This window comes from Pelophylax lessonae (genome assembly GCF_965119305.1).
Source record: "Pelophylax lessonae genome assembly, chromosome: 8".
Taxonomy (NCBI): Eukaryota; Metazoa; Chordata; class Amphibia; order Anura; family Ranidae; genus Pelophylax; species Pelophylax lessonae.
The window spans coordinates 220591376-220613137 of record NC_138775.1 but is presented as its reverse complement, the minus strand read 5'-3'; the positions used below and the strand labels follow the sequence as shown (position 1 = coordinate 220613137).

At 48.1% G+C, this 21762-nt stretch overlaps 1 protein-coding gene across 1 annotated transcript in view; it reads left to right on the top strand.

Annotated features, from left to right (window-relative positions):
• The window catches only part of ACBD6 (acyl-CoA binding domain containing 6), a 151959-nt gene extending 136920 nt beyond the window's left edge, over positions 1 to 15039 (top strand). The window contains exon 8 of the mRNA XM_082264923.1: positions 14711 to 15039. Coding sequence (XP_082121049.1) covers positions 14711 to 14898 — 188 coding nt within the window. The 3' untranslated portion in view covers positions 14899 to 15039. The remainder of the gene's footprint in view (positions 1 to 14710) is intronic.
• The last annotated feature ends 6723 nt before the right edge of the window (positions 15040 to 21762 follow it).

The following is a 21762-nucleotide window of genomic DNA, read 5'->3' as shown; positions in this document are numbered from 1 at the left end:
CTGTAGAAGAGCATTATCACTTAGTGGCTTTACCCTTTGGTGACGCTTCCGCTCCTCCTCACAAAAGTGTTGGCCCCGGTTCTGACATTACCGTGTCAGCAGGGGATTGCAGTACTAGGCTATCTGGGTGACCATCTCCTGCGAGTCCTCTGCTTCCTTGATGTATGATGTGGAGATCACTATACAGACCCTGAAGGAGTTTGGTTGGCTTCTAAATTACCAGAAGTCTGCTCTAAATACATCCAGAAAATCTGATTATCTGGGCCTGACTCTGGATTCAGCTCTAGCCAGAGTGTTCCTTCCTCTGGGCAAACTCCAGAAGTTGCATGCTGCGATTCAACTCCTGTTGTCCAGCAGATGGTCATCCCTCCAGATTTGCATGCGGGTGCTGGGCCTGATGGTATCTACCTTCAAGGCGGTTCTATTTGCACAGTTCCATACAAATTGCCTTCAAAGGGAGATCCTGGTAAAATGGGACAAGTGTCCAAAGTCTGGACAATCCGATCCGGCTGAGCCGGGAAACCAAGGGTCTCTGGTCTGGTGGCTTCACTCTCCGGCAGGTCAAATCCTTTCTCCCCTTGTATTGGACAGTGGTCACCACGGATGCCAGTCTGTCCGGGTGGGGATGTGTCCTGGGACTGAGCTCGGCTCAGGGTTTTTGGACGCTGGAAGAGTCCAGACTGCCGATTAATGTCTTTATACTCCGGGTGATCAGGCTGTGCCTGCATCACTGGACGGATCAACTATGGTGCGGATTCAGTCAGATAATGCCATGGCGGTGGCTTATGTCAATCACTAGGGCAGGACAAAGAGTGTGTTGGCAGCCCTGGAAGTAGCCGGCATTCTCTGGTGGGCAAAACACTTTGTTCCAGGCCTCTCCGCTGTACAAATTCCAGGAGTGAAAAACTGGCTGGCCGACTATCTCAGTCGGCAGGCGTTGGACCAAGGGGCGTGATCCCTTCACCCGGAATTATTCATATATGCCTCTGGTGGGGCACCCCAGATCTGGATCTGTTGGCGCCCCAGCTCAACAGAAAGGTACCAAGGTTTGCGGCAAGGTCTTGAGATCCCCTGGTGGAGACCACAGATGCTCTGGTGGCCCTGTGGGGCCAGTATTGTCTGATCTATGCCTTCCCTCCTCAAGCTTCTGCCACGGCTTTTGCGCAGAATCGAGGCCGAGTGGCCTCTGACTGGTCTCGCCGGTCTTGGTATGCCGACCTGGTGCGAACATCCCTTGGAGTCTGCCTCTCAGGGAGATTCTACTGTCCCAAGGGCCGATCTTCCATCCTGCTTTACAGTAGCAGGCTTTGACGGCCTGGCTGTTGAAAGCCAGGAGCTGAAGGATAGAGGTTTGCCTGGGTCAGTGATTCCGACACTGCTGAAGGCTAGAAAGTCTACCTCTAGGAAGATCTACCATTTTATGTGGAAAGTGTACATATCATGGTGTGAGTCGATTGGTGTTCACCTTCACTCTTTTTTGGTGGCTCAGATTTTTACCTTCCTTCAACCAGATGTCGAGCAGAAATTGGCCTTGAGTACCATCAAGCAGGGTTTGTACGGTCATGAAAAACCTGGAAAAGTCATGGAATTTTAAAAAGGCAATTTCCAGGCCTGGAAAGGTTTTGGAAAATCATTTAACCCACAAAGTTTTGGAAAAGTCATGGAAATTTGTTTCACAATCACTGTATATTCGAATATGCAGAAAAGAGAGAAAGGCGCCACTCAGTGTAGCAGATGTAAATAATTTTATTGACACATAATAAAAACTTACATGGAGGTAAGCGTCTATCTTCATAGCTCGGCGTCCTTCCGGGTCCGCGGTGTTTCCGTCCCTGAAGCTGGCCAGTAGCCGGGAGATGATACTAGGGCAGAACCAATCAGGGGACTCAAGGCAGCGGTGAAGCGCATACCTCACTGGAGAGCCGCACGAACGTGATGATGCGGGGGGCGGTAACCAGTTTTGGCGCATGAGTGAACCGCATTCCTCTCCCGGCTACTGGCCAGCTTCAGGGACGGAAACACCGCGGACCTGGAAGGATGCCGAGCTATGAAGATAGACGCTTACCTCCATGTAAGTTTTTATTATGTGTCAATAAAATTATTTACATCTGCTACACTGAGTGGCACCTCTCTCTCTTTTCTGCATATTCAAATATAAAGGCGCCAGTCAGTGTAGCAGATGTAAATAATTTTTATAACACATAATAAAAACTTACGTGGAGGTAAGCGTCTATCTTCATAGCTCGGCGTCCTTCCGGGTCCGCAGCGTTTCCATTCCTGAAGCTGGCCAGTAGCCGGGAGATGAGTGCGGTTCACTCATGCTCCAAAACTGGTTACCGCTCCCCGCATCATCAAGTTCGTGCGGCCCTCCAATGAGGTATGTGCTTCACCACTGCCTCGAGTCCCCTGATTGGTTCTCCCCTAGTATCATCTCCCGGCTGCTGGCCAGCCTCAGGGATGGAAACACCGTGGACCCGGAAGGATGCTGAGCTATGAAGATAGACGCTTAACTCCATGTACGTTTTTAATATGTGTCAGTAAAATTATTTACATCTGCTACACTGAGTGGCGCCTTTCTCTCTTTTCTGCCTGTTCCTGGGACTGTTGTTTCGGCCTAACAAAGAGCTGCCATTGATGTAAGCGCCGCATTTGTGCATCTGTGCCATCCATACCAGTTTGGCTGCACCTTATCCATCATGACTGCCTGACCTGAACCTTTATCACCAAGCAGGAGCGCCCATCAAATCTTTTTCTTTCTCCAGTATATTCGAATATAGTTGATAATATTGGTTAAATTACAATAGTTACATAGACATTTCATGAAACATTAGGTCATGAATATTTACTTGAAGTCATGGAAAAGTCATGGAATTTTATTGGTAAAAATGTGTACGAACCCTGAGATTCAAGGGCTAGGTGTTGGCCTTGGCGGTCTTCTTTCAGTGACCCCTGGCCACGCACTCCTGGGTGCGTACCTTTTTTTCAATGGGTTCGACATCTGACTCCACGGGTGCGGTCTCCTTTACCACCTCGGGATCTGAACTTGGTGCTTTCAGTTCTCCAGAAACCTCATTTTGAGCATATTCGGGAGATTCCCCTGCTTACGCTGTCCCCGAAGGTGGCCTTTTTGGTGGCTATCACCTCTGCTCTCAGGGTGTCGGTCTCTGATTTCCATTTGAAGGAAGACATTGTGTTGCCTTCCCTGTGTCCCAGGCCCAAGCATCCTGAGGAATTTGCTTTACATGCCTTAAATGTGGCAATTTAGGTGTATTTGGCAGCCATGGAGTCTTTTCGGAGGTCAGACTCAATGTTTGTGATAAGGACGGGCCAATAAAAGGGCTGTCCACTAGTGATGTCGCGAACATAAAATTCGCTGTTCGCGAACGGCGAACGCGAACATCGGCGAATGTTCGCGAACATTGCGAACCGCCATAGACTTTAATAGGCAGGCGAATTTTAAAACCCACAGGGACTCTTTCTGGCCACAATAGTAATGGAAAAGTTGTTTCAAGGGGACAAACACCTGGACTGTGGCATGCCGGAGAGGGATCACACAAAAAAAAGTTCTTAAAAATTGTAATTTTTTGATAGAGAGCCAATTATTGGAAAAATTAAAAAAAAATAAAAATAAAAAATGTCTTTGGATTTAGCATCTGGGGGGTCTAAAAAGTGTACCTGTGAAGTTTCAGCTCTGTAGCATGTCCGGAACCAGAAAAAAATACGAATTAGGGTTAGGGTTAGGGTTAGGTTTAGGTTTAGGGTTAGGGTTATTTTTATGGCTAGGCTTGGAGGGTTAGGGTTAAGGTTGGAGGGTTAGGGTTATGGTTAGAGGGTTAGGTTTAGTGTTAGGGGCTAGGGTTAGGGTTACGGTGAGATACTTAGGGTTAGAGTTAGTAGCCCTACCCCTACCACTCTAACTCTAACCCTAAGCACTAAAAATAACCCTAACCTTAGCCCTGACCCTAACCCTAGCCCTAACCCTGATTCTATTTTTTTTCTGGTTCTGGACATGCTACAGAGCTGAAACTTCACAGGTACACTTTTTAGACCCCCCAGACAATAAATCCAAAGAAATTTTTTTTTGTTACGTTTTTTTTTTTTTTTTTCCAATAATTGGCTCTCTATCAAAAATGACAATTTTTAAGAACTTTTTTTGTGTGATTTAGTGTCTAGGGGGTCTAAAAAGTGTACCTGTGAAGTTTCAGCTCTGTAGCATGTCCAGAACCAGAAAAAAAGATAATTTTTCAGTAGAGCAGGGATGGTGGGAACCCCTTTTACACCTATATGATCTTTTTTTCTGGTTCTGGACATGCTACATATATATATATATATATATATATATATATATATATATATATATATTAAAAAAAATACTCAAATACCAGCCCTCAAAAGGGCTTTTGGGGACAAATATATATATATATATATCACAGAACAAAAAAAATTACACAAATACCAGCCCTCAAAAGGGCTTTTGGGGACAATAGATAGATAGATAGATATATATATATATCACAGAACAAAAAAAATTACACAAATACCAGCCCTCAAAAGGGCTTTTGGGAACAATAGATATATATATCCAAAAAAAACCTCAAATACCAGCCCTAGGAAGGGCTTTTTGGGGTGCTGTCCTTACAGCAGGAGTGTACCAAGAACACTGGCTAACAAGACCGGGAACTGTCCCCAGCTATAACAGCAGCAGCAGCACCAGCACTTTCCCTGCTCTCAGTAACACAGAAATGATCTAAAATGGATGCTGCCCTTGCTTATTTATAGGAGGTGGGAGGGTGTGGGAGGGAGGTATGCTGATTGGCCTGGAATGTGTCTGCTGACTGTGATGTTCAGGGTCAAAGTTTGCCTCAATGATGATGTATAGGAGGCGGACCGAACATCGCATATGTTCGCCCGCAGCGGCGAACGTTCGAAGTTCGCCGGGAACCGTTCGCCGGCGAACCGTTCGGTACATCTCTACTGTCCACCTGTTCTGTGACCATTTCCAGGTGGATCAGAGAGTCAGTAACTCGGTCAGGGGGTCAGGTTCCTCCTTTCCTTGTAATGGTGCACTCTACTCGGGCGCTTAGTGCTTCTTGATGCTTCCGTCATCAGACGTCGGTGGCGCAGGTTTGCAAGGCGGCCACTTGGTCGTCGGTGCACACTTTCACTAAATTCTACAAAGTGGATGTGTTGGCACCTACGGATGCTTCCTTTGGCTGCAAGGTTTTGCAGGCTGCTGTTTAGAGGGTCTGTTTCCTCTTTGGGGGTATATTGTTTAGGTTGGGCTCAAGTTATTTTTTTGTTGAGCTCCTGTTCACCTGGTTGGCTATGGTGTTTAGCCTTGGGATTTTTTGTTGTCCCACCCCTCATGTTTGGCACTGCTTGGGGGCATCCCAATGGTTCAGAATACTGGAGTGCTGTGTTCGTAAATAAATGAAAGAGAAAATGGGATTTTTGACTTACTGTAAAATCCATTTCTCTGAGTTCATTGACTGACACAGAACCCACCCCTCTATGGAGTTGTATTACTTCTCACACTGCTTGTTACAAAACTGAAGACCCATAGCAGAGAGGGGGAGTATACCATAGCCAAGTCTTTTTTTCTGCCTAGTGTTTTATTCCTGTAGGGGCAATATAACCCAATGGTTTAGAATTTTGGAGAGCTGTATCCGACAATGAACTCAGAGAAATGGATTTTACGGTAAGTCAAAAATCCCATTTTTCTCCTGGTGATCTGGCCAGCAACACACCTAGGGTGGCCAATATCTGGACGAAGCACCAGCAAAAACATCTTTTTAAGCAACAGTGTTTTCAGTCTTGGGAGAGGGTATTGTTGAATGCATTAGCAAATTTTGATGGACTTGACTAACAAATTTAAGCTGAACTCCAGCTAACACTTTTTACCACTTCAGTACCCGGCATATTTACTCCCTTCTTGCCCAGGCCAATTTTCAGCTTTCAGTGCTGTTGCATTTTGAATGACAATTGCACAGTTATGCAACCTTGTACCCAAACAAAATTATCATTTTGTTCACGCAACTAGAGCTTTCTTATGGTGATAATTAATCACCACTGAGTTTTTAAAATTATTTTGCTAAATAAACAACATTTAAAACAAAAACACGTTTTTCTTTGTTATAAAATTTTGCAAAAAAAATTGTTCTACATAAATGTAGGCCAAAATGTATTCTGCTACATTTCTTTGGTGAAAATAACCCAAATCAGTGGACATTATTTAATCTGTGTGAAAGTTAGAGTCCACAAACTATGGTATATATATATATATATATATAGATATATATATATATATATATATATATATATCTATATATATATATATATATATATCCGAAAATTGATCAATCCTGATATACTGACAAACTATCTATATTCTTGAGGCCCTAAATTACCAGGACAGTATAAATACCCCTATATTATCCCTTTTTGGAAAGTAGTCCAAGGTATTTAGTAAGAGGCATGGCAAGTTTTTTGAAGTTGTAATTTTTTGTCATAATTTTTTGGAAAATTAAGAAATTTAAAAACAAAATTCACAATTTTTTTTTTTTCTTGTTCATACTGTAACCAGTGCAGTACAGCATCACTATTTAACTGGTTTGGCGGTGACTGATTTTTTTTACATTTCTTTTTTTCTTTTTTTTTTTAAATAAGGTCTTAAAAGTGTTGATGTGCACGCACAGTGAAATGCTCTACGCAACTTTCTAATTCCAGGAGCATCTTGAGAAAGATAGACGGTTCTCTGTCATAATGTCAATACATTGCTTTTGCTTTGGTATATCTTCGCCCCATAAGTGCCTCTATACCTGTTTTGGATATTTCTTTGTGGGTGACCACCCAGTCATTTACCTCACACATAGTGTGGCATCTACCCTTGGGATAATTTTAGGAGTGCATTGGAGACTACTTTAGGTTAGGTTGGTGTTAAACCAGAGGGATAAAAGTGATTTTTCTGAGGATCGGCATGAATGACAGGCAAATAGTATTTGCAGAAGGAGGTCAGTCTTCATACAGTGCATTCATCAAGTATTCAGACCACTTTCACGGTATTCACGGTTTTCAATTTTATTTTGCAGCCTGATACTACAGATGTTTAAATTCATTTTTTTCCCATTAATCTACACTCTGCACTCCATACTGACAATGTGAAAACAGAATTTCTCTTACGTCCTCCGACAGTCGCCGCCTCTTCATATTCGTCACATATGGGGTATTAGACTTTGCTCCGAAGGAGTAGCTAGGCAACAGAATATGTTAACAATAAAGCTTTAACATATCCCACCCTCAAGGGGTGGTCCCCTCAGTCAATACCCTCCTACTTCCTGCAACCATATCTCAGTTTTAATGTCTAGCTTGTCAGGAGTGGCTGGCTCTCTCTGTGCTGGGACTTTTTGTCCCAGACTCTTTCTTCTTTTTAATATTTTGTTTGAGTTTTTTTCTCTACCTTTTACTTAGCTGTTATTTTGGTCAGCATTAGTTAGTTCTTCGGACGAAGAGGATCATGCGGACTGGGTCTCGGGCTGATCCCCCTGATCGCAGGTCGTGGGTCAGTGGCTTCCCAGTCTGCCATCGAGCGTTCAGCCAGGTAACGCTCCTGGCACAGTGAACGACCCATCCCTGTTCGGTGCAGGGATGTTTGGTGAGGTGGCTACCTCACCGGACGCTGTGCGGTTTCTTAACCGCCATTGTGTGCGTCTTGAATTGCGACTCTCCCTGCCTCATGTGCAGCGGCTTGTTCGCCTGTGCGGGTTCCCCACGCCATGTGAGGTAAGTGTATCTATGTGGGGACCTGTCTGTCTGGGGGGGGTCTCAGTCTGGGACTGTGTAACCTGCCTTTATTCACACTGCTTGTCTCCCTATCTCTCGGCTGCATGCTGTGGGCTGCAAGGGGGGGGGGGGGAGCTGTGTGACACTGTGTGTGTCAGGCTGGGCAGTGTGGGAAGCTGTGTGCTGTGGGGCATGTTTTTATGGCATGTTGGGGCATATACAGCGATCGCTGCGGCGATCTAACATGTATCCATATAATGGGATAAGCTTGTGTGTGTTTTTATGCACTGTGGAGCGGCGATTTCGGCGCCAAACGACGCCATTTTACCGGCGCCCGCTCCGGCCGCATGGTTTACATGCACGGCGGCCATTTTCTTGTAGCCTCCATAGGCTTACATAGAGCGCCCTGGCAGCATCACTTCCTCTTTCCTGGAACACCGATCGAGGCAGCAGCAGCGGCGAGGGTCTCCTCAGGTTTTATCCTTCTATTCCTGTTTGCCATTGCCTGTATTCAGTCTGTTCATTGTGCCTGAGTGTGGTGCGGTGGGCTGCGCTTGCCGCGCTTGCTGAAAGGGGGCAGTTAACCCTTGGTTGTCTGGCATACAGGGGCAATGGATTCTCAGGAGGGCAAGTTTCCCACAGTATTGGTGGAAAGCCAGGGGACCGCTGTTTCCCCCCCAGGGGGGGATTTAGCCACTATTGTGGCTGGCCTTGCTGCCCAGGTGCAAATGCTGGTGGCTGCTCAATCTACTAAACGGCCCAGAGTTGCTCTGTCCTCTGATTCTGAGGGTGAAGGTGATGGGGCTGTTCTAGCAGGGACCCCTTTATCGGGGTCCCGCTCCTCTCTTGATCTAGTGGGGTCTGAGGTGGAGGCTGAAGTTGAGGGGGTCGATAATTCTCCCCCTGGCTCGCCTGAAGAGCTTGCAATCATGGATGAGTTGATTGCTTCCATTAAGCAGACGCTGCGTTTGCAGGACGAAGTGTGTCCTCCCGCTGCCTTGGCGGCTTATGGGACGCAGGGAAAACGCAGGACGCCGCAGGTTTTTCCCTGCAATGCCGATTTTCAGCGCGCTGTTAAGGATCAATGGCGCGATCTGCGCAAACCTTTTGCGGTACCAAGTAAATTCAAGCTGCGTTATCCTTTCTCGTCTGCCACTGATGAACGGTGGTGTGTGCCTCCACCAGTGGATCATGCAATTGCGGTTTTGAACAAAGCCACTGCGATTCCTGCAGAGGGTTCCCCTGTTTTCCGTGATGCCACGGATAGGAGACTGGAGTCTCTTGCCCGTCATACTTATTCTGTTACGGGTTCTATGCTTAAGGCTCTGTTTGCTTCTCTCATGGCGGCCCAGGCGATCGCAAGTTGGACGCAGATGCTTAGGCGCGTCCTAGTGGCCGATTCGGCCTCGGCGGCGACCCTGGATATGGTGGATCAGATCCACCAGGGTGTCATGTATCTGTGTGATGCGGACCTGGACCTGATTCCGTTGGCTGCACGTGTGCACAGCGTGGCGGTGTTGTCTCGCCGCCTGGTTTGGTTGAAATGTTGGTCGGTGGACCAATCTTCACGTAAAACCTTAGCCAATCTGCCTTATGATGGGTCTCGCCTTTTTGGGGAGTCCCTGGATGTGTTGATTAAGGGGATCACCGGGGGTAAGAGCACTCTCTTGCCCCATTTCCCCAAGGCTAAGGGGGCTTCTGGGAAGAAGCATGCGAATTTTCGGCCCCCTCAGGGGTCCTTTCGTGCCTTTCGGCCGCACTACAAGGGCAAACCGTTCAAAGGCCAAGGCTCTCAGAAGAAGCCCTGGTCTGGGAAACAGAAGTCCGGCCAATCCGGACCTGCGGCCCATAACAGTTCGGCCTGAAGGGGCGCCCTCACCCAGTTTTGGGGTGGGGGGACGCTTGCTCGGTTTTCTTCAGCCCTGGTTGGCCCGTGTGCGGGACAGATGGGTTCTGGAAATCGTTCGATCTGGTTACAAGATCGAGTTTCTCTCTCGGCCGGAGAGCAGATTTTTTCCCTCAAATCTACAACTGTCTCCAGAGCGCCTGCGGGATCTGCACCTGGCGGTGCGGGACCTGAGGGCTCAGGGTGTGGTGGTTCCGGTGCCTCATCGGGACAGATTTCGGGGGTTTTATTCCAATCTGTTCACCGTGCCCAGGAAGGAGGGCAAGGTTCGTCCGATTCTGGACTTGAAAGCTCTGAACCGCTCTGTGCGGGTTCGCAAGTTCCGCATGGAGTCCCTGCGCTCGGTGGTGGCTGCCCTGGTTCCGGGGGAATTCATGGCCTCCATCGATTTGAAGGATGCGTACCTTCACATCCCCATATTCGAGGGGCATCAGAGATACCTTCGATTTGCCATTGCGGAGGATCACTACCAGTTCGTGGCGTTGCCCTTGGGCTCGCCTCGGCTCCGCGGGTCTTCACCAAGGTGCTTGCACCGGTTCTGGCATTATTGAGGGCCCAGGGCATTTCTGTCCTGGGGTATCTGGACGACATTCTGATTCGGTCTGCGACCAGTCAGGGTCTGGAGAAGGACCTGTCTGTCACAATGCAAACTCTGCAGGAGTTCGGTTGGACGATAAATGTTCCAAAGTCGACACTGAGTCCGTCGGTTCGTCTTCCCTATCTGGGAATGATACTGGACTCGGTGCAGGCGAAGGTCTTCCTGCCGGAAGACAAGCTCAGGACTCTTCAGGAGGAAGTCAGGTCCCTCAGGGACGTTCCACACTCGTCTCTGCGGACGTGTATGAGATGTCTGGGATTGATGGTCTCGGCCTTCGAGGCGATTCCTTTCGCTCAGTTTCACACGCGGGGTCTCCAGGCGGAGATCCTGTCCAAGTGGGACGGGCGACCTCAATCTCTGGATCTTCAGATCTCGTTGAGTCATCGCACCAGGGAAAACCTTCTGTGGTGGCTCCAGTCCCCGTTGGTGTCCGGGGGCAAGTCGTTTCGTCCGATCTCGTGGACGATAATCACTACGGATGCCAGCCTGTCGGGCTGGGGTGGTGTTCTGGGCGTTCTGTCCGCCCAGGGGACCTGGTCGGAGGGGGAGTCTTCCCTCCCGATCAACATTCTGGAATTACGTGCGATAAGGCTCTGTCTTCATCGCTGGACGGACCGGCTGCAGGGCTGCCCGGTTCGGGTGCAGACGGACAATGCCACGGCGGTGGCATACATCAACCACCAAGGGGGCACCAGGAGTGCCCGAGCGGCTCGAGAAGTGGCCGACATTCTGTCTTGGGCCGAGACTCATGTCCCGGCGATAACGGCGGTTCACATTCCGGGAGTGGAGAACTGGCAGGCGGACTATCTGAGTCGCCAGACCCTGGATCAGGGGGAATGGTCTCTCCATCCGGCTGTCTTCCAGATGTTGTGCGCGAAGTGGGGTCTTCCAGATGTGGACCTGTTCGCGTCTCGCCTCAACTACAAGGTGAAGAGGTTCGTGGCAAGGACGCGCGACCCTCGGGCAGACGCGTCGGACGCGTTAGTGGCCCCGTGGCATCAGTACAGGCTGATGTACGCTTTTCCACCGATTCAGTTGCTGTCCAGGTTCCTTCGCAGGTTACACTCGGAACGCAGCACGGGATTCTTGTGGCACCGGACTGGCCTCGCCGGTCCTGGTACGCAGACCTCGTGAATCTGGCGGTCGACGCCCCCTGGCGTCTGCCTCTTCGAGACGATCTACTGTCTCAAGGACCGATTTTACCATCCTGCTTTACAGTCGCTGGCTTTGACGGCCTGGCTGTTGAGACCGAGGTCCTGAAGGAGAAGGGTCTCTCTCCAGAGGTCGTTCATACCTTGATCAACGCGAGGAAGTCTTCCTCGGGAAAGGTTTATTACCGTACTTGGAAGGCCTATTTTGCCTGGTGTGAGTCCAGGGGGTTTTCACCCCGCACGTACTCGGTTTCCCGTGTGCTGTCTTTCCTTCGGACGGGTGTCGATCAGCGTTTGGCGCTGGCCACGATAAAGGGTCAGGTGTCTGCGCTGGCCGTTCTGTTTCAACGTCCCGTGGCTTCCAACTCCTTGGTTGGCACTTTTATTCAGGGTGTGCGACATCTGGTTCCTCCTAGGAGGGATCCTTTGCCCCCCTGGGACTTGAATCTGGTTCTTTCTGTGTTACAACGTGCTCCTTTTGAACAGATCAGGGAGATCTCGTTGTCTCTGTTGTCCAAAAGGTCGCCTTTTTGGTGGCGATCACTTCGGCTCGCAGAGTGTCGGAACTGGCGGCTTTGTCCTGCAAGTCTCCGTACCTGGTTGTTCATTTGGATAAGGTGGTCTTGCGACCTAATCCTTCTTTTCTGCCGAAACGAGTTTCGGAATTCCATCTTAACGAGGATATTGTTTTGCCTTCGTTGTGCACGAAGCCTAAACATCCAAAGGAGGTGAGATTGCACTCTCTGGATGTTGTTCGGGCGATTAGGGTTTACCTTAAATCGACTGAGTCTTTTCGTAAGACGGACTCCTTGTTTGTTCTTCCAGAGGGTCCTCGGAAGGGCATGGCGGCTTCGGCCTCTACCATCGCCAAATGGATCAGGCAGACCATTGAACAGGCCTATGCCTTGCAGGGGAAGGTTCCCCCTGTGCCTGTGAAGGCGCACTCTACTAGATCACGGAGTACGTCTTGGGCCTGCCGTCATGGGGCTTCTGTAGCCCAGGTGTGTAAGGCGGCGACCTGGTCGACCGTGCACACTTTCACAAAATTCTACAAAGTAGATGTTCAGGCATCGGCGGATGCTTCCTTTGGCCGCAAGGTTCTTAGTGCGGCTGTTCCATAGGGTCCCTTGTTGGGGACTCCTGGCTGTTGGGATATCTTTGTATTCCCTGGTTTTTTTGTCTTTTCCTGGGTTGTTGCTCCTGTTGAGCACTTATTTTTGCTGTTGCCCAGCTGGTTTCCTTCCTTTGGTAAGGTTCCTTTCTTTGATGTGGAGACTGCGTTGCCTTTCGGCGCGGATGCGTTTCCCACCCCTCATGTTTGCACTGCTTTGGGACGTCCCCATATGTGACGAATATGAAGAGGCGGCGACTGTCGGAGGACGTAAGAGAAAACGGAATTTTTGTAAAATCTTACCTGTAAAATTCCTTTCTCTGAGTCCTCCGACAGTCGCCGCCCCCGCCCCTCTTTTGGGGTTGAATGTATACTCTACTGCTATTCCACTAAAACTGAGATATGGTTGCAGGAAGTAGGAGGGTATTGACTGAGGGGACCACCCCTTGAGGGTGGGATATGTTAAAGCTTTATTGTTAACATATTCTGTTGCCTAGCTACTCCTTCGGAGCAAAGTCTAATACCCCATATGTGACGAATATGAAGAGGCGGCGACTGTCGGAGGACTCAGAGAAAGGAATTTTACAGGTAAGATTTTACAAAAATTCCGTTTTTATAAATGTCTGTGAATTTATTACAAAGGAAAAGCTGAAATATCACATGTACTTAAGTATGCAGACCCTTTACTCGGTGCTTTGTTGAAGCACCTTTGGCAGCAATTACACTCTTAAGTCTTTTTGGGTATGACGCGACAAGCTTTGCACACCTGGTTTGGGGGGATTTTCTGCCATTCTTCTTTGGCAAATCCTCTCAAGCACAGCCAGGTTGGATGTGGACAGCCATTTTTAGGTCTCTAAAGGGATAGTTAATAGGGTTCAAGTCAGGGCTCTGGCTGGGCTGCTCTAGGGCTGTTGTCCCTAGGTCACTCCTGTATTGTCATGTTAGAAGGTGAACCTTTTGCCCAGTCTGAGATCCTGAGCACTGTGGAACGGGTTTTCATTGACTATATATTTGTACTCTGCTCCATTCCACTTTCCCGCAACCCTAAGTGGGATGGTATTGGGCAGGTGATAAACGGTGCCTGGTTTTCTCCAGACATAACATTTAGAATTGAGGCCAAACAGTTCAATGTTCAATTTTGGCTTCATCAGACCAGAGAGAGTCTTGTTCATCACAGTTTGAGAGTCCTTCAGGTGCTTTTTTGCAACTCCAAGCGGGATTTCATGTGTTTTGCACTAAGGAAAGGCTTCCATCTAGCCACTCTGCCATAAAGCCCAGATCGATTTAGGGCTGCAGTGATAGTTATCCCTTTGGAACTTTGTCCCATTTCCACACAGGATCTCTGGAGCTTAGAGGGACCATCGGGTTCTTGGTCACCTCTCCTACGAAGGCCCTTCTGCCCAATTGCTCGGTTTGTCCAGTCGAGGAGCTCTTGGAAGAGTCCTGGTTGTGTCAAACTTCTTCCATTTGAGAATTATGGAGGCCACTGTACTCTTTGGAACTGTCAGTGCAGAAGATTTTTTTGTAACCTTCCCCAGATCTGTACCTTGCAACAATCCTGCTTCTAGGCTCTGCAGGCAGTTCCTTTGACCTCATGGCTTTTCCTCTGATGCAGTATGCATTGTCAGTTTTGTAGCCTTTTAAAAAATGGTGTGTACCTTTCCAAAATATGTCCAATCTGTTTACGTAATTTACCACAGGTGGACTCCAAGGTGTAGAAACACATCAACCACGATCAAGAGAAAAGAGGCACCTGAGCTAAATTTCAAGTATTGTTGTAAAGGGTCTGAATACTTATGCACATGTGATATTTCAGTTTTCTTCCTTTTTTATACATTTGCAAACATTTCTAAAATTCTGTTTTCACTTTGTCATCATGGGGTACTGAGTGTAGATTATTGAGAAAGAGAAAATTAATCTAAACAACTGTAGTATGAGGCTGCAACATAACAATATTGAAAAATGAAGGGGGTCTGAATGCTTTATGAATGCACTGTCTTTTGGATGAAAGCCTGCAATGATGGCTTCCCTTAAATTGATGTGTTTTGTTGGGATTCTGAACAGATAGCTACCATAATGGGGACTCTAATAGCTGATAGAGGTACATACATTTTTTTAAAATTCGTATTGCGCTTTGTGGTGATGTAAACTGTTCTGTCTTGCAGCTGCTGCTTGTGAGTTTGCTGAAATAGTGGACCTTCTTCTGGATCATGGTGCTGACCCCTCTCTTGTGGACAATGATGGATTTCAGCCACATGAGGCAACAGACAGCAAGCCAATTTCAGATATGCTAAAGCAACATGCCACATTTGGGGAACATGACAAGCCCCCAAGCCTTGAAGTTTCAAAATAAAAGTGACATGAAAGTTAATGCTCTGCCCTAGTTTCTAGTGTTTTGTTTTTATTGCTCAGTATGAACCATATGTGTCTGACCTGCCAATGGTCTCCATTCATATTTTGTGTGTATTACTTTTATACATTCAGGATCAAATTATGAATAAATAAAGGAAGTGTCTTCAAAGCTATATGTGTTTTATTTCTTTGGAACTACACAAACTTGTTAGTGGGAAGATTTATATAAGGTGCACCCTTTCAAATAATTGTGCAAATTAAAAATCTGCATATAATTTCCAAAACATTATGCAACTGATATAATGTAAACCCATAGTAAATTATTCTACACAGCTTCCATGTAATGTAAATGTGTGCCCAAGCAGATTTATTATATAATACCATATCGAATATCTTTAGAGGTAATCATTGCAAAAAAACTGTAGCCCTCAGTGATCCTTCTTCACCAGCCAACAAGTATTATGGCCCACTCTTCTTGAGCAAGCTTCTCCATCTGTCTCTGGTTTGCAGGATGCCTTCTCTAGATAGACTACATGTTTCAGCTCTTTTCATAGGTGTTCAATAGGCTTTAATTTGTTTCTTCTGTGAACATAGAGCTGATATACCTTGCCAAGAAGCTCAAGTTTTGTCTCATCTGTCCAAAGGACATTCTCGCAAAGGCATTGTGGCTTGTCCATGTGCAATTTAGCAAATTCATTTTTTTTTTTTTTCATTTCTTTTAACCGTGAGTTTCTTCTGGGTCAAAAAGCAATGGATGGTGCGATCAGATCCTGATGTACCTTGACGTTAAGCATGCATCTCTTTTGAAGTTTTCCTTAACCATTTGTCTAGAATTTGAAGTATCCTGTTCAATCTAGGGTTGATATTTTTCTTCCAGACACTTTTAGGGAGGTTGACTGCTCTCCCATGGACCTTAAAGTGGTAATAAACCAAATAGAAGACCTGTATTATATTGCAGCTTACCATGTCTTAGATGTGATGGCTGCATTTATTTTTCCTTTTTTATGCTTTCTTTCTTTTATTTTCATCTGGTGATCCAGTCAGTAAGTCTATGGCTTTTCTAGAGAACAAACTCTCTGGCAGAATATATGTTACAGAGATGAGACAAACCATTTATCACTAGGAGGAGTGCTTAGAATAATCCACTTTCATTTATGTAAAACCTTTATTCTCAAATAAAACACACTGCTGTAACTGCTTATTTGGTTTTAGCTGGTGCTTGGCTTCAATTTGTTGGTGTATCTAAATCTGCTAGTACATCTAACACTCCCCTCCCCTCAGACTGACAATACTGATGTCCAAAGGTGTCCCCTGTGCAACATTTTTGGTTTTGTGTTTAATACCAATCTTTTTTTTTTGCATATACTGTAAATTTTTATGTTTTGCTACAAAATTACTTTAACCCCTTTGCGGCCAGTCACACATTTAAAAAGCATGATTAAAAAAATAAGTTTAGGACTAAAGATTACTAAAATACTCAAAACATTTTTTTTTTTTTTAGAGAGAGCAGACGTCCAGGAGAATAAACTTGTGGTAGTTCCAATTTTTTTAAGTTGCACAAACGCAATATATTATGCAATTTTTTGGTGAAATTTGATTGATGAGGTTGGGTTGAGTAAACGGATACCTAACATATCAAGCTTTAATTCTGTGCAGTGAAAAACTTTAGTACCCTAAATTATTCATAGGCAACGCTTTTTAAAAGCCCCCACAGGTCATCGATTTAGAGTTAACCATGAATAATAGCCCTAGAATTATTGCTCTGACTCCGGCCTGCTAAGCAGTAAGTAATGTGTAGCACAATCTGCTTTTGTGCAAAGCTGACCGTGACATGTATTTACACTTCTATGTGGGGGGTGGAGGGGGATCAAAAACTTTTTTTTAGGGGGGGGGGGGGATTGAAGCGTTACTTGAATCTTTTCCTTTTTACCCTTACCATTTTTTTTCACTAAACTTTATTGTTCATATTATGGGACAAACATTCCCCTAAGTGATGAAAAACAAGGTGTGGCTTGACAGCCAACAGTTGGCTTGCGTATTTACAAACATTCCTGGCTGTTGCAGCAGCTGGAAATGTGTGTAAAATCCCCACTGCTGCCAATGTATGGCATATGTTGGTGGTATCAAAAGGGTTAAACCCCAAAATGATATTTCTCTTACGTCCTCCGACAGTCGCCGCCTCTTCATATTCGTCACATATGGGGTATTAGACTTTGCTCCGAAGGAGTAGCTAGGCAACAGAATATGTTAACATTAAAGCTTTTAACATATCCCACCCTCAAGGGGTGGTCCCCTCAGTCAATACCCTCCTACTTCCTGCAACCATATCTCAGTTTCAATGTCTAGCTTGTCAGGAGTGGCTGGCTCTCTCTGTGCTGGGGCTTTGTGCCCCAGACTCTTTCTTCTTTTTTGATTTTTTGTTTGAGTTTTCTCTCTACCTTTACTTAGCTGTTCTTTTTGTCAGCATTAGTTAGTTCTTCTGATGAAGAGGATCATGCGGGCTGGGTCTCGGGCTGATCCCCCTGGTCGCAGGTCGTGGGTCAGTGGCTTCCCAGCCTGCCATTGAGCGTTCAGCCAGGTAACGCTCCTGGCACAGTGAACGACCCATCCCTGTTCGGTGCAGGGATGATTGGTGAGGTGGCTACCTCACTGGACGATGTGCGGTTTCTTAACCCCCATTTTGTGCGTCTTGTATGCGACTCTCCCTGCCTCATGTGCAGCGGCTTGTTCGCCTGTGCGGGTCCCCCACGCCATTGTGAGGTAAGTGTATCTATGTGGGGACCTGTCTGTCTGGGGGGGGTGTCAGTCTGGGACTGTGTAACCTGCCTCTGTTCTCACTGTTTGTCTCCCTATCACTCGGCTGCATGCTGTGGGCTGCAAGGGGGGGGGGGGAGCTGTGTGACACTGTGTGTCAGCTTTGTCAGTGTGAGAAGCTGTGTGCTGTGGGGCATGTTTTGTGGCATGTTTGGGCACTATACAGCGATCGCTGCGGCGATCTACCATGTTTTTTTTTTTTATATATGGCTGAAATGTGTGCATTACTGTACTGTGGAGCGGCGGTTTCGGCGCCAAACGGCGCCATTTTGCCTACACTCGCTCCGGCCGCATGTTCTACATGCATGGCGGCCATTTTCTTGTAGCCTCCCATAGGCTTTAATAGAGCGCCCTGGTCACATCACTTCCTCTTCTCCTGGGTACACCGATCGAAGCAGCAGCAGCGGCGAGGGTCTCCTCAGGTTATATCCTTCTTATCCATTGCCTGTGTCAGTTTTATTGTCCCTGTGGGGGTCTCATTGTGCTTGTGTGTGGTGCGGTGGGCTGCGCTCGCCGCGCTTGTTAAAGGGGCAGTTAACCCTTTATTATCCGGCATTTTGATATTGGGGCAATGGATTCTCAGGAGGGCAAATTTCCTACCGCCTTGGTGGATAGCCAGGGGACCGCTGTTTCCCCCCCCCAGGGGGGGATTTAGCCACTATTGTGGCTGGCCTTGCTGCTCAGGTGCAGATGCTGGTGGCTGCTCAATCTACCATGAGACCCAGAGTTTCTCTTTCCTCTGATTCTGAGGGTGAAGGTGATGGGGCTGTTATGGCGGGGGTCTCCTTATCGGGGTCCCGCTCCTCCCTGGATCTAGTGGGGTCCGAGGTGGAGGCTGAAGTTGAAGGGGTTGATAATTCTCCCCCTGGCTCGCCTGAAGAGCTTGCAATCATGGATGAATTGATTGCTTCCATAAAACAAGCGCTGCGTTTGCAGGATGAAGTGTGTCCCCCCCGCTGCCTTGGCGGCTTATGGGACGCACAGAAAACGCAGGACGCCGCAGGTTTTTCCCTGCAATGATGATTTTCAGCGCGCTGTTAAGGAACAATGGCGCAATCTACGCAAACCTTTTGCTGTGCCAAGTAGGTTCAAGCTGCGTTATCCTTTCTCGCCTTCCACTGATGAACGGTGGTGTGTGCCGCCCCCGGTGGATCACGCAATTGCGGTTTTAAACAAATCTACTGAGATTCCTGCAGAGGATTCCCCGGTGTTCCGTGATGCTACGGATAGGAGATTGGAGTCTCTTGCCCGTCATATTTACTCTATTACGGGTTCTATGCTTAAGGCTCTGTTTGCCTCTCTCATGGCGGCCCAGGCTGTCGCAAGTTGGACGCAGATGCTTAGGCGCGTCCTAGTGGCCGATTCGGCCTCGCCGGCGACCCTGGATATGGTGGATCAAATCCACCAGGGTGTCATGTATCTGTGTGATGCGGACTTGGACTTAGTCCCGTTGGCTGCACGTGTGCACAGCGTGGCGGTGTTGTCTCGCCGCCTGGTTTGGTTGAAATGTTGGTCGGTGGACCAATCTTCACGTAAGACCTTAGCCAATCTGCCTTATGATGGGTCTCGCCTTTTTGGGGAGTCCTTGGATGTGTTGATTAAGGGGATCACCGGAGGTAAGAGCACTCTCTTGCCCCATTTCCCCAAGGCTAAGGGGGCTTCTGGGAAGAAGCATGCTAATTTTCGGCCCCCTCAGGGGTCCTTTCGTGCCTTTCGGTCGCACTACAAGGGCAAACCGTTCAAAGGTCAAGGCTCTCAAAAGAAGCCCTGGTCTGGGAAACAGAAGTCCGGTCAGTCCGGATCCGCAGCCCATAACAGTGCGGCCTGAAGGGGCGCCCTCACCCAGTTTTGGGGTGGGGGGACGCTTGCTCGGTTTTCTTCAACCCTGGTTGGCCCGCGTGCGGGACAGATGGGTTCAGGAGATCGTTCGATCTGGTTACAAGATCGAGTTTCTCTCTCGGCCGGAGAGCAGATTTTTTCCCTCAAATCTTCAGCTGTCTCCAGAGCGTTTACCAGGAGTGCCCGAGCGGCTCGAGAAGTGGCCGACATTCTGACTTGGGCCGAGACTCATGTCCCGGCGATAACGGCGTGCACATTCCGGGGGTGGAGAACTGGCAGGCGGACTATCTGAGTCGCCAGACCCTGGATCAGGGGGAATGGTCTCTCCACCCGGCTGTCTTCCAGATGTTGTGCGCGAAGTGGGGTCTTCCAGATGTGGACCTGTTCGTGTCTCGTCTCAACAACAAGGTGAGGAGGTTCGTGGCAAGGACGCGCGACCCTCGGGCAGACGCGTCGGACGCGTTAGTGGCCCCGTGGCATCAGTACAAGCTGATGTACGCGTTTCCACCGATTCAGTTGCTGTCCAGGTTCCTTCGCAGGTTACACTCGTTACGCAGCACGGTGATTCTTGTGGCACCGGACTGGCCACGCCGGTCCTGGTACGCAGACCTCGTGAATCTGGCGGTCGACGCCCCGTGGCATCTACCTCTTCGAGACGATCTCCTGTCTCAAGGGCCGATATACCATCCTGCTTTACAGTCGCTTGCCTTGACGGCCTGGCTGTTGAGACCGAGGTCCTGAAGGAGAAGGGTCTCTCCCCGGAGGTCGTTCATACCTTGATCAACGCGAGGAAGTCTTCCTCGGGGAAGGTTTACTACCGTACATGGAAGGCCTATTTTGCCTGGTGTGAGTCCAGGGGGTTTTCACCCCGCACGTACTCGGTTTCCCGAGTGCTGTCCTTCCTTCAAACAGGTGTCGATCAGCGTTTGGCGCAGGCTACGATAAAGGGTCAGGTGTCTGCGCTGGCCGTTCTGTTTCAACGTCCCGTGGCTTCCAACTCCTTGATTGGCACTTTTGTTCAGGGAGTGCGGCATCTGGTTCCTCCTAGGAGGGATCCTCTGCCCCCTTGGGACTTGAATCTCGTTTTATCTGTGTTACAACGTGCTCCTTTTGAACAGATCAGGGAGATCTCGTTGTCTATGTTGTCCAAAAAGGTCGCCTTTTTGGTTGCGATCACTTCGGCTCGCAGAGTGTAGGAGCTGGCGGCTTTGTCCTGCAAGTCTCCGTATCTGGTTGTTCATTTGGATAAGGTGGTCTTGCAACCTAATCCTTCTTTTCTTCCGATGCGAGTTTCGGAATTCCATCTTAATGAGGATATTGTCTTGCCTTCGCTGTGCGCGAAGCCTAAACATCCACAGGAGGTGAGGCTACATTCTTTGGATGTTGTTCGGGCGATAAGGGTTTACCTTAAATCGACTGAGTCTTTTCGAAAGACGGACTCCTTGTTTGTTCTTCCAGAGGGTCCTCGGAAGGGCATGGCGGCGTCGGCCTCTACCATCACCAAATGGATCAGGCAGACCATTGAACAGGCGTATGCTTTGCAGGGGAAGGTTCCCCCTGTGCCTGTGAAGGCGCACTCTACTAGATCTCTGAGTACGTCTTGGGCCTGTCGTCATGGGGCTTCTGTAGCCCAGGTGTGTAAGGCGGCGACCTGGTCGACCGTGCACACTTTCACAAAATTCTACAAAGTAGATGTTCAGGCATCGGCGGATGCTTCCTTTGGCCGCAAGGTTCTTAGTGCGGCAATTCCCTAGGGTCCCTTGTTGGGGACCTCTGGCTGTTGGGATAAGTTTTTTATCCCCTGGTTCTTTGTCTTTTCCTGGGTTGTTGCTCCTGTTGAGCAATTATTTTTTCCTGTAGCCCAGCTGGTTTCCTTCCTTTGGTAAGGTTCCTTTCTTTGATGCGGAGACTGCGTTGCCTTTCGGCGCGGATGCGTTTCCCACCCCTCATGTTTGCACTGCTTTGGGACGTCCCCATATGTGACGAATATGAAGAGGCGGCGACTGTCGGAGGACGTAAGAGAAAACGGAATTTTTGTAAAATCTTACCTGTAAAATTCCTTTCTCTGAGTCCTCCGACAGTCTCCGCCCCCGCCCCTCTTTTGGGGTTTGGTTGTATACTCTACTGCTATTCCACTGAAACTGAGATATGGTTGCAGGAAGTAGGAGGGTATTGACTGAGGGGACCACCCCTTGAGGGTGGGATATGTTAA